This window comes from Rhinatrema bivittatum, chromosome 8 (assembly GCF_901001135.1).
Source record: "Rhinatrema bivittatum chromosome 8, aRhiBiv1.1, whole genome shotgun sequence".
In the NCBI taxonomy this organism is placed as follows: domain Eukaryota; kingdom Metazoa; phylum Chordata; class Amphibia; order Gymnophiona; family Rhinatrematidae; genus Rhinatrema; species Rhinatrema bivittatum.
The window spans coordinates 162,797,061-162,818,608 of NC_042622.1; the positions used below are offsets into that span (position 1 = coordinate 162,797,061).

Here is a 21,548-nt window from a genome sequence, read left to right on the forward strand (position 1 = left end):
TCCTGAGATCTCCCATCACACTGTCAGTGCCCACCCACCACCACTTTAAGGTCTACCATCACATTAGACTGTCATTGCCACCCCACCCCCCCCTCCACCTTTGGGATCTCTTGTCACTTTGTGCTGTCATTGTCCCTCCCCTTGGCACCTTTCAGACGATTTACCCTCCCTCCCTTATCTGTTTCAGCAGAATCATTTCCTGGAAAATTGGCAGAAATTCTCCAAGACTGTTGTCATTGTGATGTGCAGAGTGTCTAATGTCTCTCGCTGCCCTCTGTGCCCCCTCGTTCAGTCTCTCTCAATATCCCCCATGTCCAGCATCACATGATGCTCCCCTGTGCCTCTTGCCCATACCTGTGCTGTAACAGGCTTCCGTCCTCCCCTGCATATATGCTTGTAAGGGTGACAGTCTCTCTCTTTCCTGCAGGCTGTATCGCAGGCTCTGCGACCAGAGTATCGTGTCACCGTCCCTCAGAGCAAGCCTCTGTCTCCTGGGGAGATCCTTGGCTGTACATCTCCACGACTGGATCCGGATGTGGATGCAGTGGTGTAAGTATCATGATATCTTAGACAGGGGAGTATTAGGGGAAGCCAATTTTGGTGTAAGGCGATTAGGCAAAACAGTGCAGAGCAGGTTTTCTTGCTGAGAATTTCGTGCTCTGGAAGTTGCAGATTCCCTTCTTTGGAGACAGTAATGAATCACTCTCAGGTCAATACAGTAAAGTGCAGCCGCGGTTACCCCGCTCCTAACCCGCTTTCTACTCACTTTCCGGCCGCGTTAGCCCTTCCTGCGATACACTATCCCCTTTAACCGATTCTTACACCGCCTCTTTAAATCACCGGGTAACCCCTTCCGCACACGGCATGTATATTAAATGTAAACGATCGAATTAGCTATTCCCTCCTCCATACAGTAACGCGCGCCCCGACTATCACTATTTTACCCTGCCGTTTTGCCACGCGTTTAACCTGCTAACTTACCGCCTACCCTTACCCCTGCATTAGAGGCAGGGGTAAGGGTAGACGGCAAGCTTTCCCCCAAAAGGAACCTCTAAAAACCTAAAATCCCCCTCCTCCCTAAGCGACTCGACATTACTTTTTGTTGCTTTCTTACTTTTTGTTGCTTTCAGCTCCTTCCCTTTTCTGCCGTCCTCCGGAGGGGGCAGCTGGCGGCGAAAGCGGTCCCCCCCCCGCGCAGGTCCAGTTCTCCTGGCTCGGCCCTCATCAAATTGTGAAGTCAGGTGAGAGCCCACTGTTCTGTGCTTTTCAGCCCCTTCCCTTCTCTGCCGCCCTCCGGAGGGGGGAGCCTGCGGCGAAAGCAGCTTGCAGCGTTCCCGCCCCCCCCCCCCCCCCCCCCCCGCGCAAGTCCCGGTTCTCCTGACTCGGCCCTCATCAAATTGTGAAGTCAGGTGAGAGCCCACTGTTCTGTGCCCTCTCCAGTCATGGCGCGAGCGTGACTGGAGAGGGCACAGAACAGTGGGCACGCGTGCCGCACGCCGTGACGTCACGCGTGCCCGTCCATGTGCGCCCAAATTGAAGGGCGCTCAGCCAATGAAAGCACATAGACGGGCATGACGCGCGCCGTGACGTCACGCGCGCCTGTCCATGTGCACCCAAATTGACGGGCGCTCAGCCAATGAAAGCACGCCCGTCTATGTGCTTTCTTGGCTGGAGCGCCTGTCAATTTGGGCGCACATGGACGGGCGCGCGTGACGTCACGGCGTGTGTCACGCCCGTCTATGTGCTTTCATTGGCTGGAGCGCCCAAATTGACGGGCGCTCAGGCCAATGAAAGTACGCTTCGCTTCGCTCCGCTCGCGCCGTGGCTGGAGAGGGCACAGAACAGTGGGCTCTCACCTGACTTTACAATTTGATGAGGGCCGAGCCAGGAAAACCGGGACCTGCGCGGGGAGGAACGCTGCAAGCTGCTTTCGCCGCCGGCTGCCCCCTCCGGAGGGCGGCAGAGAAGGGAAGGGGCTGAAAAGCACAGAACAGTGGGCTCTCACCTGACTTCACAATTTGATGAGGGCCGAGCCAGGAGAACCGGGACCTGCGCGGGGGGGGGACCGCTGCGAGCTGCTTTCGCCGCCGGCTGCCCCCTCCGGAGGGCGGCAGAGAAGGGAAGGGGCTGAAAAGCAACAAAAGGTAAGTTAGCACATGTCGAGCCGCTTCGGGAGGAGGGGATTTTCGGTTTTTAGGTTTTCATGGGTTAAAGTTGGGATCCACTTCCTGGTGCCTGTCATTTCAAATGTCATTTGAAATGACAGGCAGCAGCGCACCCAGGATACTGTATAGGCGCTGTATTAAGCGCCTATACAGTAAAATGGGTTGCGCGGGCCTAACGCTTCGCAGATGCGGCTTGCATTTGCAAGCAATTTAATAGAGTATCGAGCGGTATGTGATCAGAACAGCGCGTGGGGCAAACGAGGGTGCACCCGGCACTGCCGCACTCTTTCTAACGCGTCCTTGCTGTATCGAGCCGTCTGTGTTTAGCTTGCCCTGGATTAGTTTGGAACCTACAGAAACCTTTTACAGTGCAAAGTCCATTAAAACCACTGTGCCAGGATTCACAATGCAGGGGTTCATGTGTCCATGCACTAGTGCCAGTGTTCACAGTCCTAAAACAGCAAATAAACTGAGGAACTGAAAGTGAATTGAAACTGGGATAGAGACAGAACAACCACAGCTGTCCATAGCAACCCAAACACGCTTGCTGCTAAAGGATTTATGTACTTCTGATCTAATATTGTGCAGTTTGAAATCTTCTGATATTATTCTTTATTAAGAGTGATTCTCAAATCGCCCATGTACTTACAAAACATGCCTTTTTTATATTCTGCTTCTCAGCACTTTAAAGTGGATTACATTCAGGGACTATAGATATTTCCGTCTCCCCAGAGGTCTCACAGTCTTAACAGGCCGATTCAATAAACTCTGCAGGAGAGCCGGCACTCCGAGGTGAGCGCCCGCTCTCCCGACGCGCGCCCAGGCACCTTTCCTGGGCACGCGATTCTTTATTTAAATTAGGGCCCGCATCCTAATAATTATGTGTTGGTCTGACAACCAACGCATAATTTTACCAGCGTTGGTTGTCGAACCCTCTGACAGCCACGGGTTCGGAAAATGGACACCGGCAAAATTGAGCATCCGTTTTCCAATCCGCGGGCAGATTTTTTTTTTTTTTTTTTTAATTTTGGGGCCTCTGACTTAATTTCACTATGATATTAAGTCAGAGGGTGTACAGAAAAGCAGTTTTTTCTGCTTTTTTGTACACTTGCCCAGTGCTGTCTGAAATTAACGCCTGCCTTTGGCAGGCGTTAATTTCTGAGAGTAAAATGTGCAGCTTGGCCGCACATTTTACTTTTCTGTTTTTCGGGTAACTAATAGGCTCATCAACATGAATTTGCATGTGATGAGCGCTATTAGTTTTGGGGGGGTTGGCTGCGCGTTTTCCACGCACTATTACCCCTTACAGTATAAGGGGTAATAATTGCGTGTCAAAAATACGTGGCCAAACAGGGGCTAAACGGTGTGCTCGGTCGAGCGCACCGTTCTGTATCGGCCTGTAAGTTTATACTTGAGGCAGTGGAGGGTGAAGTGACTTGCCCAAGGTCACAAGGACTATCAGCGATTTGAACCCTGGTTTCCCTGGTTCCCAACCCCACTGCTCTAACCACCAGACGACTACTCCATTCTGTGTAGCCCAGGCTGGGGGAATAGTGCGTGAAGGTAGAAAAATCCAGTGCTCGTGCTGACTTCCTCCCCCAGCACACACACATGGTGGTGGCATGGATTACTAAATGGTTGACTGACAGAAGACAGCGTGTGATGGTAAACGGAACCTACTCTGAAGAGAGATCAGTGTTCGGTGGAGTGCCACAAGGATCGGTGTTGGGACCGGTTCTGTTCAATATCTTTGTGAGCGACATTGCGGAAGGGATAGAAGGTAAAGTTTGTCTGTTTGCAGATGATACTAAGCTCTGTAAAAGAGTGGACTTTCCTGAAGGAGTAGAGAGAATGAAAAGTGATTTAAGAAAGCTGGAATGGTGGTCTAAGGTTTGGCAGCTGGGATTCAATGCCAAGAAGTGCAGAGTCATGCGTCTGGTTTGAGGTAATCCAAAGGAGATGTATGTGATGGGGGATGAAAGACTGATGTGCACAGACTGGGAAAGGGACTTTGGGGTAAAAGTGTCTGGGGATATGAAGGTGGCGAGGCCATGTGACATGGCAATAGCTAAAGCCAGAAAAATGCTGGGCTGCACAGAGAGAGGAATAACCAGTAAGAAAAAGGTGATAATCCCCTGTACAGGTCCTTGGTGAGGCCTCATCTGGAGTACTGTGTTCCGTTCTGGAGCCCGTATCTCAAAAAGGATAGAGACAGGATGGAGGCGGGCCAGAGAAGGATGGCCAAAATGGTGTGGGGTCTATATGGGAAGATTTATGAGCAGAGGCTGAAGGATCTGCATTTCCCTGTATGTACCAGGATCAGTCAAGACAGTGGGTTATGTCCCCCATCCAGCAGATGGAGTCAGACAAAACTTCGGAGGGTGCTGCCTCATAAACCAGTGCACCCTCTGTAAGTCTCCAGTATCTTTCTGACTCCAGCAGATAGGAGCAGGGGAACCTTGGCTTCCCCAGTATATGGAGAGAGTTATTCTTTCTTTCTTTTCTCCTTTGTACTTTTGTTTGATGGATCAAGTTATTTAGATTGGGGAAAAAAAAAACCCAAAATAGTTGATTATACTGTCTTAACTTGCAGACAGATCTGCTCTTTCACACTGTCTGGTTTCTCCTTTTCATTATTGGTTGTATAGGGTAAGTTTTTGTGAATTTATTTCATTCCTTTAGGTTCTCCTTGAACCAGCTCTCCTGGGGGTGCATGTTGGAGGTTTCAACCTTTTCCCTCCCCTGCCGCGTCCCAACCCGCAGCCCCGAGAAACACATTCCTCGGGGCTGCTGACCACAAAGAGGTAACATTCCTCTGCTGGCGCTCGTGCTTCCTCGGGATTGGTGAGTTTGAAAGCGGAGGTGTTTTCCCGCTACCCGCGGCACTGCCTGTGTTTCCTTGCGACACTTCTCCCCCCCCCCTTGCCCTCATGCCGAGGGCTCTCAGATGTGCGGGGAGCCGGGATCGAGGCTCTCCCGTGAGGGGATTTGTACAAGGTACTCCCTGGTGGGGAGGGCACTTCACAGCCAGCGGGATGTCCTTCTTCGCGCTGTGAAGCGCGCTTTCACAGGCAGGGGCTGGCTCCGATTCCGCTTCGCGCAGGAACGGCGACCATCTTGATCTCAGAGCCAGCTGCACCGTTACCCTCAGGAGAGGATTCAGAAGATCCTGCTGCGCTGTTACCACCGGTTTTAACACCGGTTCTGCCTCTGGGATCCTATTTACCTCCTGGGGATCCTCTTGACTTGCCCCCCTCAGGCCCGCCTCCGTTTTCCATGGACTTTGTGCTCCTCATACCATATCTGGCAAGAATGTCCCAGCCTCCGGATTCCGCAACAGGCTGATACTCCTTCCAGGGGAGTCTTCCAGGGAGTCGAGGTCCCAGTGGGGGGGGGGCACCGGTGGCCCCTCAGGGGTCCTCCCGGGTGCGTCTCGCTCTTCCCCCCCCTGGGGGGGGGGGGTGGATTTGGTCCCGGATCCTGGACTGGATGATCCTCTGCTTGGCCTGGATGATCTCCTGCTTGCTGCCCAGATGGAAGGGGACAACCCTAGGGTGCTCCGGATCTTTCAGAGAGACGAGTTGGACACTCTCATTTCACATATCCTCCAAGAGCTGGACATTGAGACCCCCCCTGGGGAAGAAGGGGGACCCAGTGCTGGCGGGCCTCCGCCCTCTGACCAAGGCTTTTCCTTCCCATCCTACCTTCCTGCAATTGTTGGCTAGGGAATGGGATGCGCCCGAAGCCTCTCTGAAGGTCAGCAGGGCAATGGATAAACTGTACCCTCTCCCTGAGGACTTCTTAGAACTACTTAAGGTTCCGAAGGTCGACTCCGCAGTCTCAGCTGTCACGAAGCGTACGACCATCCCGGTCATGGGAGTCACGGCTCTGCGGGACCTGCAGGATAGGAAACTGGAAGTCTACCTCAAAAGGGTATTTGAGGTTTCCGCACTGGGAGTCCGAGCGGCCATCTGTAGCTCGCTTGCGCAAAAAGCAGGACTTCGCTGGGTACAGCAACTCCTTACCTCTTAGGAGCTACCGCCAGAGGAAGCAAGACAGGCAGACAGTCTGGAGGCACTCATAGCCTACAGAGCAGATGCCCTGTATGACCTCCTCCGAGTTCTAGCAAGGTCAATGGTCTCGGCAGTCTCGGCGCGACGTCTCCTCTGGCTCCGCAACTGGTCGGCAGATTCCTCATCCAAGTCACAGTTGGGATCTTTTCCTTTTAAAGAGAAATTCCTTTTCGGGGATGATTTGGACCAGATCATCAAGTCACTCGGAAGATCGTCCGTGAACCCCAGTTCCGCGGGCAATGCCATTTCCGCACCACCAGACAGACGATGCCTCAGACACCCTCTTCCAGATCTCAGTCCTGGTCTCGTTCCTTTCGAGGCCGTAGACCAATTCCAAGCCCTCCCTTTTGGCCTGGCGACCGCCCCCCCCCCCCCCCCCCCCCCCCCCCCCCCGAACATTCATGAAGGTAATGGTGGTCATGGCGACCGCTATCCGAGGAGAGGGAATTCTAGTTCACCCATATTTGGACGACTGGCTCATCCGAGCAAAGACATTGATACAGGGTCACGCGGCGGTCACCCGGATTGTACAGCTTCTTCAATCCCTCGGTTGGGTTGTCAACTTCACCAAGAGCAGTCTTATTCCATCACAGTCTTTGGATTTCCTGGGTGCGCATTTCGACACGGCAATGGGCAAAGACTTCCTGAGACCAGATCGGGCCCAGTCGCTCCTGGGGCAGGTTCAGCACTTTTCTTGTCTCCCCTCTTCCACAGCCTGGGATTACCTACAGGTCTTGGGATCCATGGCATCCACTATCATTCTCATACCCTGGACATTTGCGCACATGCGCCCGCTACAGAGAGCGTTACTCTCTCGCTGGAAACTGGTGTCGCAGGAGTACCAGATTATCCTCCCACTCTCCCAGCTCGCCAGAGACAGCCTGCTTTGGTGGCTAGACCCGCTCCACTTGGCACAGGGAATGCCCCTGGAAATTCCAGATTGAGTGGTGGTCACCACAGATGCCAGTCTATCCAGCTGGGGGGCAGTGTGCCAGACGAGTTCAGTCCAGGGGCAGTGGACAAAGTCTCAAGCCGCGTGGCCAATCAATCGCCTGGAAACGAGAGCAGTACGTTTGGCATTGGATTGTTTTCTTCCCCTAGTGCGGCATCGGGCGGTCAGGATCTTCTCGGACAACGCGACTATGGTGTAGCGTACAACAACCGCCAGGGGGGGCACGAGAAATCGTCATGTCTCATTGGAAACGGACAAGTTGATGGCGTGGGCGGAGGTCCACCTCTCGACTGGCAGCCTCTCACATTGCGGGCGTGGACAACATTCAGGTGGACTTCTTGAGTTGACAACGTATAGATCCCAGGGAGTGGGAACTCTCCGAGGAGGCGATGCAGCTCCTCATTCATCGTTGGTGGACCCCCTTGTCTGGATCTCATGGCCACTTTTCACAATACCAAGGCACTGCGGTTCTTCAGTCGCAGAAGGGAGCACGGCGCAGAAGGCGTGGATGCGCTGGTCCTTCCATGGCCACGTCACCTCCTACTCTACGTGTTCCCCCCCATGGCCACTAGTGGGCAAGGTTCTCCGGAGGATAGAGGTCCAACAAGGTTTGGTGATCCTGGTGGCACCGGAATGGCCATGCTGTCCTTGGTTTGCGGACCTGATCAACCTCGTGGTGGACGGTCCTCTCCGCCTGGGCCACCTGCCGCGCCTACTGCATCAAGGTCCAGTATTTTTCGACCAGGCAGATCGCTTTTGCCTTGCGGCCTGGCTTTTGAAAGGCGGAGACTTAGACGCCATGGATACCCAGAGGCCGTAGTCTCGACTCTCCTCAAGGCTAGGAAGACCTCAACCTCCATCACTTATTTACGAATCTGAAAAGTCTTCGAATCCTGGTGCACTTCTCAGGCAGCACAGCCACGGTCGGCTTCTGTGCCTCAGATCCTTGCGTTCCTTCAGGAGGGTCTGGAGAAGGGCCTCGCTTACAACTCTTTGAGGGTCCAGGTTTCTACTCTTGGATCCCTGGTCCACCTCCAGGAAGAATTTCCGCTTTCCTCTCACCCCGACATCATCTTGTTCCTCAAAGGGGTGAAACACCTGAGGCCCCCGGTTCAGGCCCCCTGTCCCTCCTGGAACCTCAACTTAGTCCTCAGGATTTTGGGCGGCCCTCCCTTCGAACCTATGCGCGCCTCCACCAATAAGGACCTCACCCTCAAGACTGTTTTTCTGGTGACCATTTGTTCTGCCCGCCGGGTTTCCGAACTCCAAGTGCTGTCCTGCAGGGAGCCTTACCTCCGTTTCACAGACTCTGGGGTTTCCTTGCGCACAGTGCCCTCGTTCCTGCCCAAGGTGGTTTCTGCGTTTCATCTGAATCAGACGGTGGAACTTCCGTCTTTCTCCGCCGACGATCCACAGGATCTCCGCAAACTTGATGTTAAGCGCATACTGATCCATTACCTGGAGGTCACCAATGATTTTCGTCTGTAGGACCATTTGTTTGTCCTTTGGTCTGGCCCAAAGAAAGGATCCAAGGCTACGAAGACAACAATCGCTCGATGGCTCAAAGAGGCTATTATGACAGCGTATATAGGGGCGAGTCGACAGCCCCCCCCCCCCCCCCCCCCCCGGGCGTCAAGGCGCATTCTCTTCGATCTCATGCAGCGTCCTGGGCAGAAAGCCAGTCCGTCTCCTCTCAGGAGATCTGTCGTGTAGCGACCTGGAAATCATTGCATACCTTTGCTAGGACTTCCACTTGCATCTCCAGTTGCCGACTTCTGGCTACTTTGGCGACAGAGTCATTCGAGCAGGGCTATCAAGGGCCCGCCCTACGTAGGGAAGCTTTGGTACATCCCACCATCTGAACTGATCCTGGTACGTACAGGGAAAAGAAAATTATTCCTTACCTGCTAATTTTCGTTCCTGTAGTACCATGGATCAGTCCATACGCCCTCCCTAAGGATTCTGGGGATTGGGGTTTACTGCTCGACTTCCTCTGACTTTGCTGCTCTGTTTCATCTAATCCTGTGTTAGCCTTTCTGTTTACGGGGCTGTTCCACAGTTTTTTTTGCAAGTTTACTCTTTGGCACCAGTTCTTTGGTTATCGGTTACATATATCTTATTCATAGTCATGTGTGGTTGGTTATCTTGATCCATCCTTCTCTGTGTTATTGCTCTGATATTCTCTATACTGAAGACTTACAGAGGGTGCACTGGTTTATGAGGCAGCACCCTCCGAAGCTTTGTCTGACTCCATCTGCTGGACGGGGGACATAATCCTCCATCTGGACTGATGCATGGGACTACAGGAACGAAAAATAGCAGGTAAGGAATAATTTTCTTATGTATACCCTGGAAGAGAGGAGACATTCAGATACCTGAAAGCTTTAACGGTGTACAAACTTTTGAATCTTTTTCATTTCAAAAGAAACAGTAGGATTAGGGGTCATGAAATAAAAATCCTGGGGGGAAGACTCAGAACCAATGTCAGGAAATATTTTTCACGGAGAGAGGGTGGTGGATGCTTGGAATGACCTTCCAGAGGAGGTGGTGAAGACGAAAACAGTGAAAGATTTCAAAGAGGCATGGGATAAACACTGTGGATCCCTAAAGGTTAGAGGATGATAATGAAGAAAAGGGTACATGGGGATAACCTGCACAGAGTGGAAGTTAGTACCCTTAACCAGAAGGCATGGAGGAATACTACCCTTAACTTGTTAGCCTTGATAATTTAGACACAGCTGCAACATCGCTCTCTGCTTTGATGGTGGGGTGGAGAAAAAAGGGTATTGGATTCTGAAGACAGCCAACACTGGGTCCCAACTTTTACAGTCTGGGGCACTGATACGCTGACATTGGGGATAAAGCTTCTACAGCCAAGGCCAAAAGCAAGGAACGTTAAAGCTGCAATGTCTGAATTAAGAAGGCAACCCGCCAGGTAAAAATGAGGCAGTAATTTTCATATGGTTTGACAGTTTATTTATTTATTTATTTATTTTTAACTTTTATATACCGACATTCTTGCATTAAATGCAAATCATGCTGGTTTACAGTGAAACAGAAAAAGCAGGAAAAAATTCCTTAGTCGAATACAATGAAACAGCTTAGTTAACAAAGGAAACATAAAAATAAATTTTTACATATACAGTTGCTTGGTTTTGCTTGTAAGTATTACTATCATTAACATAAGACATGGGGTAACCTGCACGGAGCGGCAGTTGCTGCCATGGGTAGCTTGCTGGGCAGACTGGATGGACCATTTGGTCTTTTTCTGCCGCCAGTACTATCTTGCTATGTGATTTATGCTCAGACACACATACACTCCTCCTCTTCCTCCTCCTAATATATGCACAGACACACGTGTTCCCCCCCCCCCCTTCCTCCTCCTGCATGCACAGTCACACATACAACCCTCCTGCATCTCCTGCATGCACAGTCACACATACAACCCTCCTGCTCCTCCTGTATGCACAGACGCGCACACTCCCCTCCTCCTCTTGTATGCACAGATATAACACAATTCCCTCCTCCTCTTGTATGCACAGACACACACTCCTCCTCATACTCCTCCTATATGCACAGACACACACACACACTCCTCCTCCTATATGCACAGATACACACACATCCCTCCTCCTGTATGCACAAACACACAAACTCCCCTCCTTCTCTTGTATGCACAGACACACACTCCCCTCCTCCTGTATGCACTGACAAACGTACATCCCTCCTCCTCGTGCTCTTCCTGTATGCACAGACACTCATATGCCCCTCTTCCTCCTCCTATATGCAGAGACACACACGCCCTTCCTCCTCCTCCTCCCATATGCACAAACACATACTCCCCTCCTCCTCCTGTATGCACAGACACACATTCCGCTCCTCTTCCTGTATGCATAGACACACACATTTCCCTTCTCCTCCTCCTCCTCCTCTATGCACAGAAACACACACACACACGCACATAACCCTCCTCATCCCCTATGCACAGAGGCATGTCCATCTTTTTCATATGCACACTATACTCATCTTCTGAAACACACATTTATGCACAGTCTAAATGCCCCCTGCAGTGTGCTGGACTCGGAACGTGTTTCCTGTGTTTTAATGTTTGGCCCCATCTGGTCACTGTTTGTTATTGTGCCTTTAGCACATTCTGGAAGCCAATTCTATCCAGAATCCTTACACCAGTCTGCAAGTTTCATAGAGTTTGCATCTTCTACTCAGGGTAACGTTCAGAGAGTTTCAATCTTTTTAAACAATATATCAATAAAAGGCCCGAATTCTCTGCTGCCTTATATTTAATCTCCATTTGTTTGTGATGAACCGGCAGAGCTGAGGGACTATTTTGTTTTTCACCTATGTCCCTAAGGAATGAGCCTGTCTGACCTATTGGGGTATATCAGGGGTAACCTGAGGTTTCTGACGAGGCTATTTAATACACACAGGCAATAACACCACCCAAGAAATTTCTGGTTTCCATTCAGTTCACACCAAATTTTCAGGAGATATCGGGGTAGTCAGACTTGGATATTATAACACAGAAACATAGAAGCATGACAGCAGAAAAAGACTGTATGGCCTATCTAGTCTGCCTAGCCATTCAACTAATTCAGCTTTATTATCACTACCACTCCTTCAGTGATTTTCTCTGTTTATCCCATTCTTTCTTGAATTCACTCCGTAAAGAAATATTTCCTTAGATTACTACAGAGACTACCCCTTTCACCCTCATCCCATGACCCCTCATTCTAGACCAGTGATGGCTAACCTATGACACGCCAAGACTTTTTGCTGACACACGCAGCGTTTCGTGGACTATCGGGAATTTTTTTTTTTAATCTGTTGCGCCGAGCCTTTTTTTTTTTTTTTTTTTAATCAGCTGCGTCGACGCTTTAAAACTAGTTTTTTAGTATCCCCCACCCTCCGGACCCCTCCACCCCCCCCAATGCCCCCGGGCACAGCGACAGGCAGATAGGCAGGGCCGCGGCCCGAAGAAAAAGATCACGTTTAAACGCGCTGATGCTCCTCCTCCTTCCTGCCTGTGCGGCCCCGGAAGTAAACGTTGCCGGAGCAAGCAGCGCTTGCGTTTACGGGCAGCCGCGAATCTCAAGTTGCAGCGGCCCGAGAAGAGTAAGAGGCCTGGTAGCAGGGCTGCCGCAGAGCCCATCCTGCGACGACCCGCGAAGAGGAGGCCCAGAGGTGAGAGAGAGGCTGAGGGTCTGTAGAGGGTGTGCGCGTGCGTGTATGAGATGAGTTGAGAGATTGTGTGTGAGAGTGAGGACCTGAATGTTTGCAGAGACGGCATGTGCTTGAGCAAGACAGCATGTGGGAGTGAGAGAGAGCCTGTGTGTGTGAGAGAGTCAGACAGCATGTGCCAGTGAGAGACTGTGTGTATGAATGATTGTATGAGAGAAAGCATGTGACAGTGAGAGCCTGTGTGTGTGTGTGTGAGAAAGAAATGCATGTGAGAATGAGAACCTGTGTGTTTGAGGGAAGAAGATGGAGAGAAAAGAAACAGAAAAAAAGACAATATAAAAGGAATTGGCAAAAAAAATAAGAAAGGGAAGGTGGGAAAAAATAAGAAAGGGAAGGTGGGAAAAAAAAGCCTGTGACCAACCAATTAGAAAATGAAGATCAGACAGCAAAGGTGAAAAACAAAATAAACTACTTTTTAGCAATTGGCACATGTAATTTTTGGGAATGTGCAAGAATAGCACTTTATCTATGCGGATCTCACAATGTACGAGATCAGCATGGAGAAAATGGAAGCCCACGGGGCCTGCACAGAGGAGGCAGCAGAATGGGCTTCAGTGTCAGTAGCAGCAATTGGCATCTCCCCAATAGCCATGCGGCAGCAATGACAGTGTCAGCAGAGGAATGAGAGAGGTTCTGAGGTTGCTGGCAAAAGAGAGGGGGGTCTGCCTTTAGTGTGTGCATGTGAATGAATGGGACTCTGCATGGGGGTGTATGTGTGTGAATGCATGGGTGCCTGCGTGAGAATGAATTGGTGCCTGCCTGGAGGATGGAGCGGGAGTGGTGTGAAAATGAATGGGAGCCTGCCTGGGGTTCTGTGTGTGTGTGTGTGTATGTGAGGGAGCCAGTGAGTGTGAGAGCATGAGTGTGTATGAGAAAATCCAGGGGAGTAAGAGTTTGGGGGGGATGGTGAAGAGGGAGAGAGTGTTTTAATTGAAGATTTAGCCAATGAAATTCAGCAACAAAAAAGTCACTAAGCAGGTAAGGTAAAGAATTATTTGTTTTTGCTTTATTAATAAATACAGAACATATATTAAAATTATAACTTTTTGTTATTAATATTAGAGCTACAAATATCACAAAATTATGGATTTTTCTAGAAGTGACACACCACCCGAGTTATGCTCGGTTTTTTTATGAATTTTGACACACTGAGCGCAAAAGGTTGGCCATCACTGTTCTAGACCCTCCTTTCTGTTGAAAGAGGCTCACCTCCTGTGCATGAAAATTTTGGAGGTATTTAAATATCTCCATCATATAGCCTCCCTTTTTCTGCTGACCGTTCCTACTCAGCCAGTTTCTAACCCAGTCATTCACTCTAGGATCCATATCAAAGACACACAGTTTATTTATAAATCTTCTGTATGGAACCATGACAAAGGTCTTGCTGAAAATCCAAGCACACTACGTCTAGCACTCTCCCTTGATCCAACTCTCTGGTCACCCAATCAAAGAAATTGATCAGATTCGTCTGACAAGATTTACCTTTGGTAAAACCATGCTGCCTCGGATCTTGCATTCCATTGGATTAAAAGAATTGCTCTATCCTCTGTTTTAGCAGCGATTCCATTAGTTTGCTCACCACGGAGGTCAGATTAACGGGTCTGTTGTTCCCAACCTCCTCTTCACTTCCACTTTTATGAATGGGAGCCACATCCACTCTTTTCCAGTCCTCCAGAACTACTCCAGACCCTAAGGAAGCATTAAAAAAGTCAGCCAGTAGAGCTGCCAGGACATCTCTAAATTCCCTTTGTGCCCTCAGATATATCCCATCCGACTACATCACCTCATCTACTTTAAGTTTAGGTATGAATACATTTGAGTGCGTGTGCACATTGCAAAAAATAAACTCTCTTAGCTCTATGGAACTTGCAGTTTTTCATGACTGTCCTTGATTTTATGAGTTTTTTTTAGGACTCTTTGTCCTAAAGAAAAAACTAAAATGCATTTCTATAAAGGCTTTTTTTTTTTTTAGTGCTGAATCCTGTGAGCAGGAGGCCCCTCTGTCTGTCAGGTAGTTGAGTTGTATGTTGAAAGTGATAATAGATGGACTGGCAGGAGCATAATTGAGGATGAAAAATGGCTCGTGCTCAGCATCACAGTGGCATTAATTTTATTTAAGGACAGCAAATTAGAAAGTCAGCTCCTTTTCCATCACCTAATTATTTTAGGTAATGGAAATGCTTAATGTAGTGTGAATATTGTGAAATACAAACGAAAGAAATAAACTGAATGTTGGAGAAAGAGAAGCAGCTCTGGTTGGTTTTGTGAGGTTTGCAGGCTGTGTTGGACTGGACTAGAAGGATCTGAGTTTGATAACAGGCCGAGTATCAGAGAAAGTGAGAGCCAGGAGGATTAACCACAGTTCCCTGTACATACCCGGATCAGTCCAGACTCCTGGGTTTTGCCCCCCCTCTAGCAGATGGAGACAGAAGTTTACAACCAAAACTCCGCCTTATCTAGGCTGGTGCCACCTAAGCCTGGCAGTATTCTTCTGTCTCCTAGCAGGTGGAGAGGGTGCAAAACCTACAGTCTGTGCTGAAGCCTAGTTAGTTTAAAAAAAACAAAAAAAAATCTTGGTATAGTTTGGTTAGTTAGGAGACTGAGACCGCAGTAGGTTGCCTGCAGGTCCAGTTGTTTGCCTCCCAGGAGGGGGGTCCTGAGGGGGCCTTCCATCCTGGTGTTAGAGGCCACTGAAGGGTGGGCTTAGTGCCCTTGCCAGCGCTTATCTAATCCCTGGGGGTGACACCAGGGAATCCGGCTCACTCCTCCCAGGTGGTTCCGGAGCCGGCGGTGAACAGTAATGGTACTTTAAAAAAAAAAAAAAGAGATTTTACTTTCCCTTCTCTTGTGCTTTCCTTGCGCTGCAGTGCTTTTTTGGTTTGTTCTCTGTGGCATAGGAATCGGCGTCCGGTCGCGGTTTCTTGTCTCTCTCTCTCTCTCTCTTATTTCTCAGGGGTGGGAGAGCATGCCGTGACGAGCGGTTTGCCGTGCTTGCGGCGCAGCCCGGCGCCTCTCCCGAGAAAGCCTTTGTTCCAGCTGTGTCTCGGGAGGCGAAGGGGTGTCTTCGCGCCTGGATGGAGCACGGGGAAGAGCGCCGTTTCGAGCCGCAACTCCGGGGAGCAAGCCCGGAACCGGAGAAGGCCCGTCCCCGGAGTGCGGGAACGGGCGCCATTTTGGGCTCGGGGCCGGCGGCGGCGGGAACGGCAGCCATTTTGTTGGCATCGGGACCCGCGGTTCCTGCACCCCCGTTGGATGGGGGGGGGGGAAGACTCCCCGCCGCGCTTGTCTCCACAACACAGGGTCCCTGAGAGGGGACAAGCCTGCAAGGTCACCCTGTTCCAGCGATTTAGAGGTCCCTGATGACACTGGGAACGGCTCATCTGATTCTTTTTCGTCTGAGTTTGTGTTGGTTATGCACAAGGCTTTTAAAGCACGCAGGCTGGCTAGAAAGAGGTCTCGGGGATCTCAGGACCCAGTCCCGGCGGGGGAATCCAGAAAGCGGACCCGGCCCGTCCAAGTGTCGGATCCTGCTGGGGAGCCCCGGCCTCTCAGGCTGGGGGCCCCCCGGGGGGATCCTGATACTTCCACGGACACCGATGATCCAGATGAGCAGCTAATGGACCAAGATCTGCTATCCCAGCCCCCGAGGGGGATTGAGGGGGATGGTGAGCAGCTACCAGGGGGCCGGAGCATTTCCCATGGGACAGGGGGGATGACCCCAAGGTGGTTCGGTTGTTCCGACGGGATGAGTTAGGGCCCCTGATCCCTGCAATTCTAGGGGAATTAGGCATAGAGTTGCCTCAAGCGGAGTCCAGACTGGGGGTAACGGACCCAGTAGTTTTGGGACTGAGGGGTCCACCGTCTGCCTTCCCATTGCATTTCTCAGCATCGGATTTGCTTTTCAAGGAATGGGATACCCCAGATTTGGGGCTTAAGGTAGCTAAGGCTATGGATAAGCTCTACCCTTTGCCTGAGGACGTGCTAGAGCTGCTGAAGATCCCTAAGATAGATTCGGCGGTAGCGGCGGTCACAAAGAGGACCACCATCCCAGTGACCGGTGGAAAGGCCCTTAAGGATTTGCAGGATCGTAAGCTGGAGATACAGCTTAAAAAGATATTTGAAGTCTCCGTGCTCGGAATCCGTGCGGCTATATGCAGCAATTTCTCATTACGTGCAGGTCTTCGGTGGGTTCAGCAGTTGTTGGCCAATGAATCCCTTTCTCAGGAGGAAGCACTACAGTTGGGACGCTTAGAGGCGGTGATCGCCTATAGTGCAGATGCATTTTATGATCTACTTCGCACGTCGGCACGTTCCATGGTGTCGGCGGTAATGGCACGTCGTTTGTTGTGGCTACGCCATTGGGCAGCGGACATGTCTTCTAAAGCGCGGCTAAGGTCTCTGCCATTTAAGGGCAAGTTATTGTTTGGAAAAGAACTGGAGGATTTGATAGTCGCTGGGCGAGAACAAAATACATCGCTTGCCAGAGGATAGAACTCGGTCTCGGGGGGGCCCGTCGTCGTGGTCCCATTTTCGGGGTGGACGCAGGCCTCGCACCTCGCGGGGGTCAGCATCCTCCTTTCGGCACAGTGCCAACCGGCAGCAGTCCTACTCGCAGTCCTTTTGCGGGCGCCGGTTTGGCCGGCCAGGGGCAGGTGCAGGTCCATAGAGTGGTAAGCCTTTGCAATGATGTGTAGCCGGTCCACTCCTCTGTTCCAGTGGTCGGCGGCAGGTTAGCACGGTTTTACGAGGAGTGGACCAGGATCACCTTGGATCAATGGGTCCTAGAGGTGATAAGTCAAGGTTACGCGTTAGATTTTGCACGACGGCCCCGCCAGTGTTTCCTGGTATCGCCTTGCGGTTTTTCAGAAAAACGTCGAGCGGTACAGGAGACATTACGGCGTCTGCGCAATCTAGGCGCAATTGTACCAGTTCCACCGCATGATCTTCGCAGAGGCCGGTATTCCATTTATTTCGTGGTTCCAAAGAAGGAAGGAACGTTTCGTCCAATTCTCGATCTAAAGAGCATCAACAAGTGCCTGCGAGTACCTCGTTTTTGGATGGATGCTCACGATCCATCATCGCTTCAGTGAGACAAGGGGAGTTTCTAGCGTCTCTGGATCTCACAGAAGCGTATCTTCATATCGGAATCCGGGCAGAGCACCAGCGTTACCTCAGGTTTGCCGTGATGGGGCAACATTTCCAGTTTCAGGCGTTACCGTTCGGTCTGGCCACTGCCCCGCGCACATTCACCAAGATTATGGTGGTGGTAGCAGCACACCTTCGCAGGGAAGGATACCTAGTGCACCCGTACCTGGACGATTGGCTGATTCGGGCAAAGTCGGAACGGCTTTGTCAGGAAGCAGTTCACCGAGTGATCGACTTGTTGCAAAAGCTCGGCTGGGTGATCAATACATCCAAAAGTCATCTGATTCCGTCTCAGTCTCTGGAGTTTTTGGGAGCCTTGTTCGACACTCGTCGGGGCATGGTGTCCCTCACACAGGACCGCATGTTCAAGTTGCAGGGACAGGCCCGGCGTTTGTTAACCAAGCCCATGCCAATCGTCTGGGACTACCTCCAGATGGTGGGGTCCATGACTTCAACGTAGGAATTGGTGCCCTGGGCTTTCGCTCATATGCGACCCTTACAGTCAGCTTTGCTTTCCCGGTGGAATCCGGTGTCGGAGCAGGTTCATCAACCTTTACCGCTCACACAGTCAGCGCAGGCCAGCATGGCTTGGTGGCTAAGTCCGGACAATTTGAGCCGCGGAATGCCGTTGACGGTTCCCTCCTGGACAGTGGTCACCACGGATGCCAGCTTGTACGTATGGGGAGCAGTTTGTCTCCGAAAGTCGGTACAGGGAGTCTGATCCCCACAGGAAGCGACTTGGTCCATCAATCGTCTGGAAACCAGGGCAGGCCGCCTGGCTCTTCAGGCCGTCCTTCCCCTGGTTCGGGGCAAGTCGGTCAGAATATTGTCCGACAATGCAACCACGGTAGCCTACATCAATCATCAGGGGAGAACCAGGAGTCAACCAGTTGCATGCGAAGCCCAACAGTTGATGGAGTGGGCGGAATGTCACTTGGACAGTATTGCGGCATCTCACATTGCCAGAGTAGAGAACATTCAGGCGGATTTCCTCAGTCGCAATCGCCTGGACCCCGGAGAGTGGGAACTCGCGGACGTTGCATTTCAACTCATCTGTGCCCGGTGGGGGACGCCTGCACTAGATCTTATGGCGACATTCAAGAATTCCAAGGCTCCGCGCTTCTTCGCTCGTCGCAGGGAAACGGGAGCGGAGGGCGTGGATGCTCTGGTGTTGCCATGCCTTATTTATTTAAGGCTTTTATATACCGATGTTCCTGTACTAGTACATATCACGTCTATTTACATAGAACCAAAGTTGGAAAATACATCAAACAAGAGGGTACAGATAACAGGGCTAACTTCGTATGAACTTATAGATAAAGCAGCGAATGACTTAAAATAAAATTAAATTATTATAAATATAAATATACAAAATATAAATAAACATAAACAATCAACAAACTTGGATGTGCTCCTTTATGTCTTCCTGCCATGGCCGCTCATCGGCCGGACGCTACGGCGCATAGAGTTGCCCTTGGTTTGCGGATCTCCGGAACCTCGCGCTCAAGGATCCCATTCGGTTCCCCTATGTACCGGATCTTCTTCATCAGGGACCCGTTTGTTTCGACCAGGTCGAACGCTTCTGTCTAGTGGCATGGCTTTTGAGAGGAGAAGGCTGAAATCCAGAGGTTATTCGGATGCAGTAGTAACCACCCTATTGAGGTCCTGCAAGACTTCTACGTCCTTATCTTACGTGCGAGTCTGGAAGGTGTTTGAGTCGTGGTGTCTTGATCAAGATGTGGTGCCTACTTGTGCGGCCGTGCCTGAGGTCTTTCGCTTTCTCCAGGATGGCTTGGCAAAGGGGCTATCGCATAGTTCCTACAGGTTCAGGTGGCAGCCCTGACGTCGTTGCGCGGTCAGGTACAAGGTGTGTCTTTGTCGTCGCATCCGAATGTGATTCGGTTTCTTCGAGGTGCTAAGCATTTACGCCCTCCGTTACGTAGCCCTTGTCCTTCCTGGAATCTGAATCTGGTATTGAAGGCGTTGTGCGGCGCTCCCTTTGAGCCTCTTCGCAAGTCCACCCTCAAAGATTTGACGCTAAAGGTGGTCTTTTTGGTGGCCATTGTCTCGGCAAGGCGAGTTTCCGAGCTTCAAGCTTTGTCTTGTCGGGAGCCTTTTTTGCGAATCTCGGAGTCGGGGGTGTCGCTTCGTACAGTTCCTTCTTTTCTACCTTGCCTTAATCAAACTGTGGAACTACCTGCGTTTATAGACTTGAATAGGGCGGATCCTTTGGCCAAGGAGTTGCGCCGGTTGGATGTCATTCGGACGCTGTTGCATTACCTGGAGGTTACTAACCCCTTCTGGGAATCAGACCATCTGTTTGTCCTGTGGAGCGGACCTCGTCGGGGGAAGGCGGCCTCCAAGACCACTATTACTCGTTGGTTGAAAGAGGCTATCAGTTCTGCGTATCTGTTGCAGGGTAGGTCTTCTCCGATGGGTCTCAAGGCACACTCTACGCGTTCCCAGGCTGCGTCCTAGGCGGAATGTCACCATATATCCCCAGAGGAGATTTGTAGGGCAGCGATGTGGAAGTCCTTACATACATTCGCCCGGCATTATCGCCTGGATGTTCAGGCTCCAGGCAGCGGGGACTTTGGGACAGGAGTGCTCAGAGCGGGACTCTCTGGATCCCATCCCATTTAAGGCAGCTCTGGTACATCCCAGGAGTCTGGACTGATCCGGGTACGTACAGGGAAAAGAAAATTAGGTCTTACCTTTGATAATTTTCGTTCCTGTAGTACCACGGATCAGTCCAGAGCCCCGCCCATTTATTCTGTTATGACAAGGGAGAGTCCGTACTGTTTTTTTTCTCTCATACTCAGCTCAATCTTCTTTGTCCTATTATCGGTGGCTCGGGTTCTGTTCCCATTTCGGGGTTGTTGAGCCGGTTACTGTTAGGTTACTGTAGATAGTTCATTTAGTGTTTTGTTTGGGGTTCCATTCTGCTTTGACAAAAGTAATACTGCCAGACTGTAGGTGGCACCAGCCTAGATAAGGCGGAGTTTTGTTTGTAAACTTCTGTCTCCATCTGCTAGAGGGGGGGCAAAACCCAGGAGTCTGGACTGATCCGTGGTACTACAGGAACGAAAATTATCAAAGGTAAGACCTAATTTTTTTGTAACATTTGTCTGTAATAAGAAAGAAGATCCTAAGCGAAAAATTCAGGTCATAGATGATCAGGCATTTAAACTAGAGGACAAGGGGCGGCAGGAGGTGGCTAGTGAAACTGGCATGTGCCCTCAAGCAATACAGGAAGTGCAAGGAGAAAATAACAAAATCAGTCAGCACAAGAGAAGAAAAGGTGACTAGAAAGAGCAGCAAGTCGGGGAAAAAACTGGAAAGCTGTGAGCACAAATGCTCGGGCTACAGAATCCAGTCTGGGCTACAGAATCCCTAACAGTGGAGGCAGACTTAAACATTGTTGCTATTACTGAGACATGGTTCAGTGAGTCTTGTGATTGAGATATGGGTTATAACCTGATAAGGAAGGACAAATGGACAGAAAAGGGGGAGGAGTAGTGCTTTTTGTGAAAAGCAATATCCATGCAACTGAAATGCAAGGAGAATGGGGTATGGAAGAAATGCGGCTGTCTTAAAAAAAAAAAAAAAGAAGATGATGTTTCTAAGGCTTCCTTCTCAATCAGAAGAATTGGACAGCGATCTGGTTGGTTGAAGACCTCCAAAAGCTAGGTAAGAAAGAAGAAGTGTTGCTAGTTGGAGATTTCAGTCTATCAGATGTGGATGGAGTATCCCTACTGCAGAATCGGCAAGACGTAGAGAGACAGTGGATGCTCTTGAAGGAGCTCTGTTCAAACAAATGGTAATGGAACCCACAGGAAGAGGGAGTGACACTTGATTTGGTGCTCACAAATGGGAATAATGTCTGTAATGTCCAAGTAGGTGCCCACCTGAGCACCAGTGATCATCAGACGGTATGGTTCGATATTGCATCCGGGA

General features: G+C 50.6%; 1 protein-coding gene across 3 annotated transcripts in view; it reads left to right on the top strand.

Moving 5' to 3' along the window:
• DPH1 (diphthamide biosynthesis 1) overlaps positions 1–21,548 on the top strand; it is a 191,269-nt gene that overhangs the window by 80,663 nt on the left and 89,058 nt on the right. For all 3 annotated transcript variants that reach the window (XR_003858153.1, XR_003858152.1, XM_029612021.1), the window contains exon 6: positions 428–549. Coding sequence is in view for 1 of the 3 variants with exons in the window: in XM_029612021.1 (XP_029467881.1) it covers positions 428–549 (122 nt within the window). In the remaining 2 variants the exon portion in view is untranslated. The remainder of the gene's footprint in view (positions 1–427; positions 550–21,548) is intronic.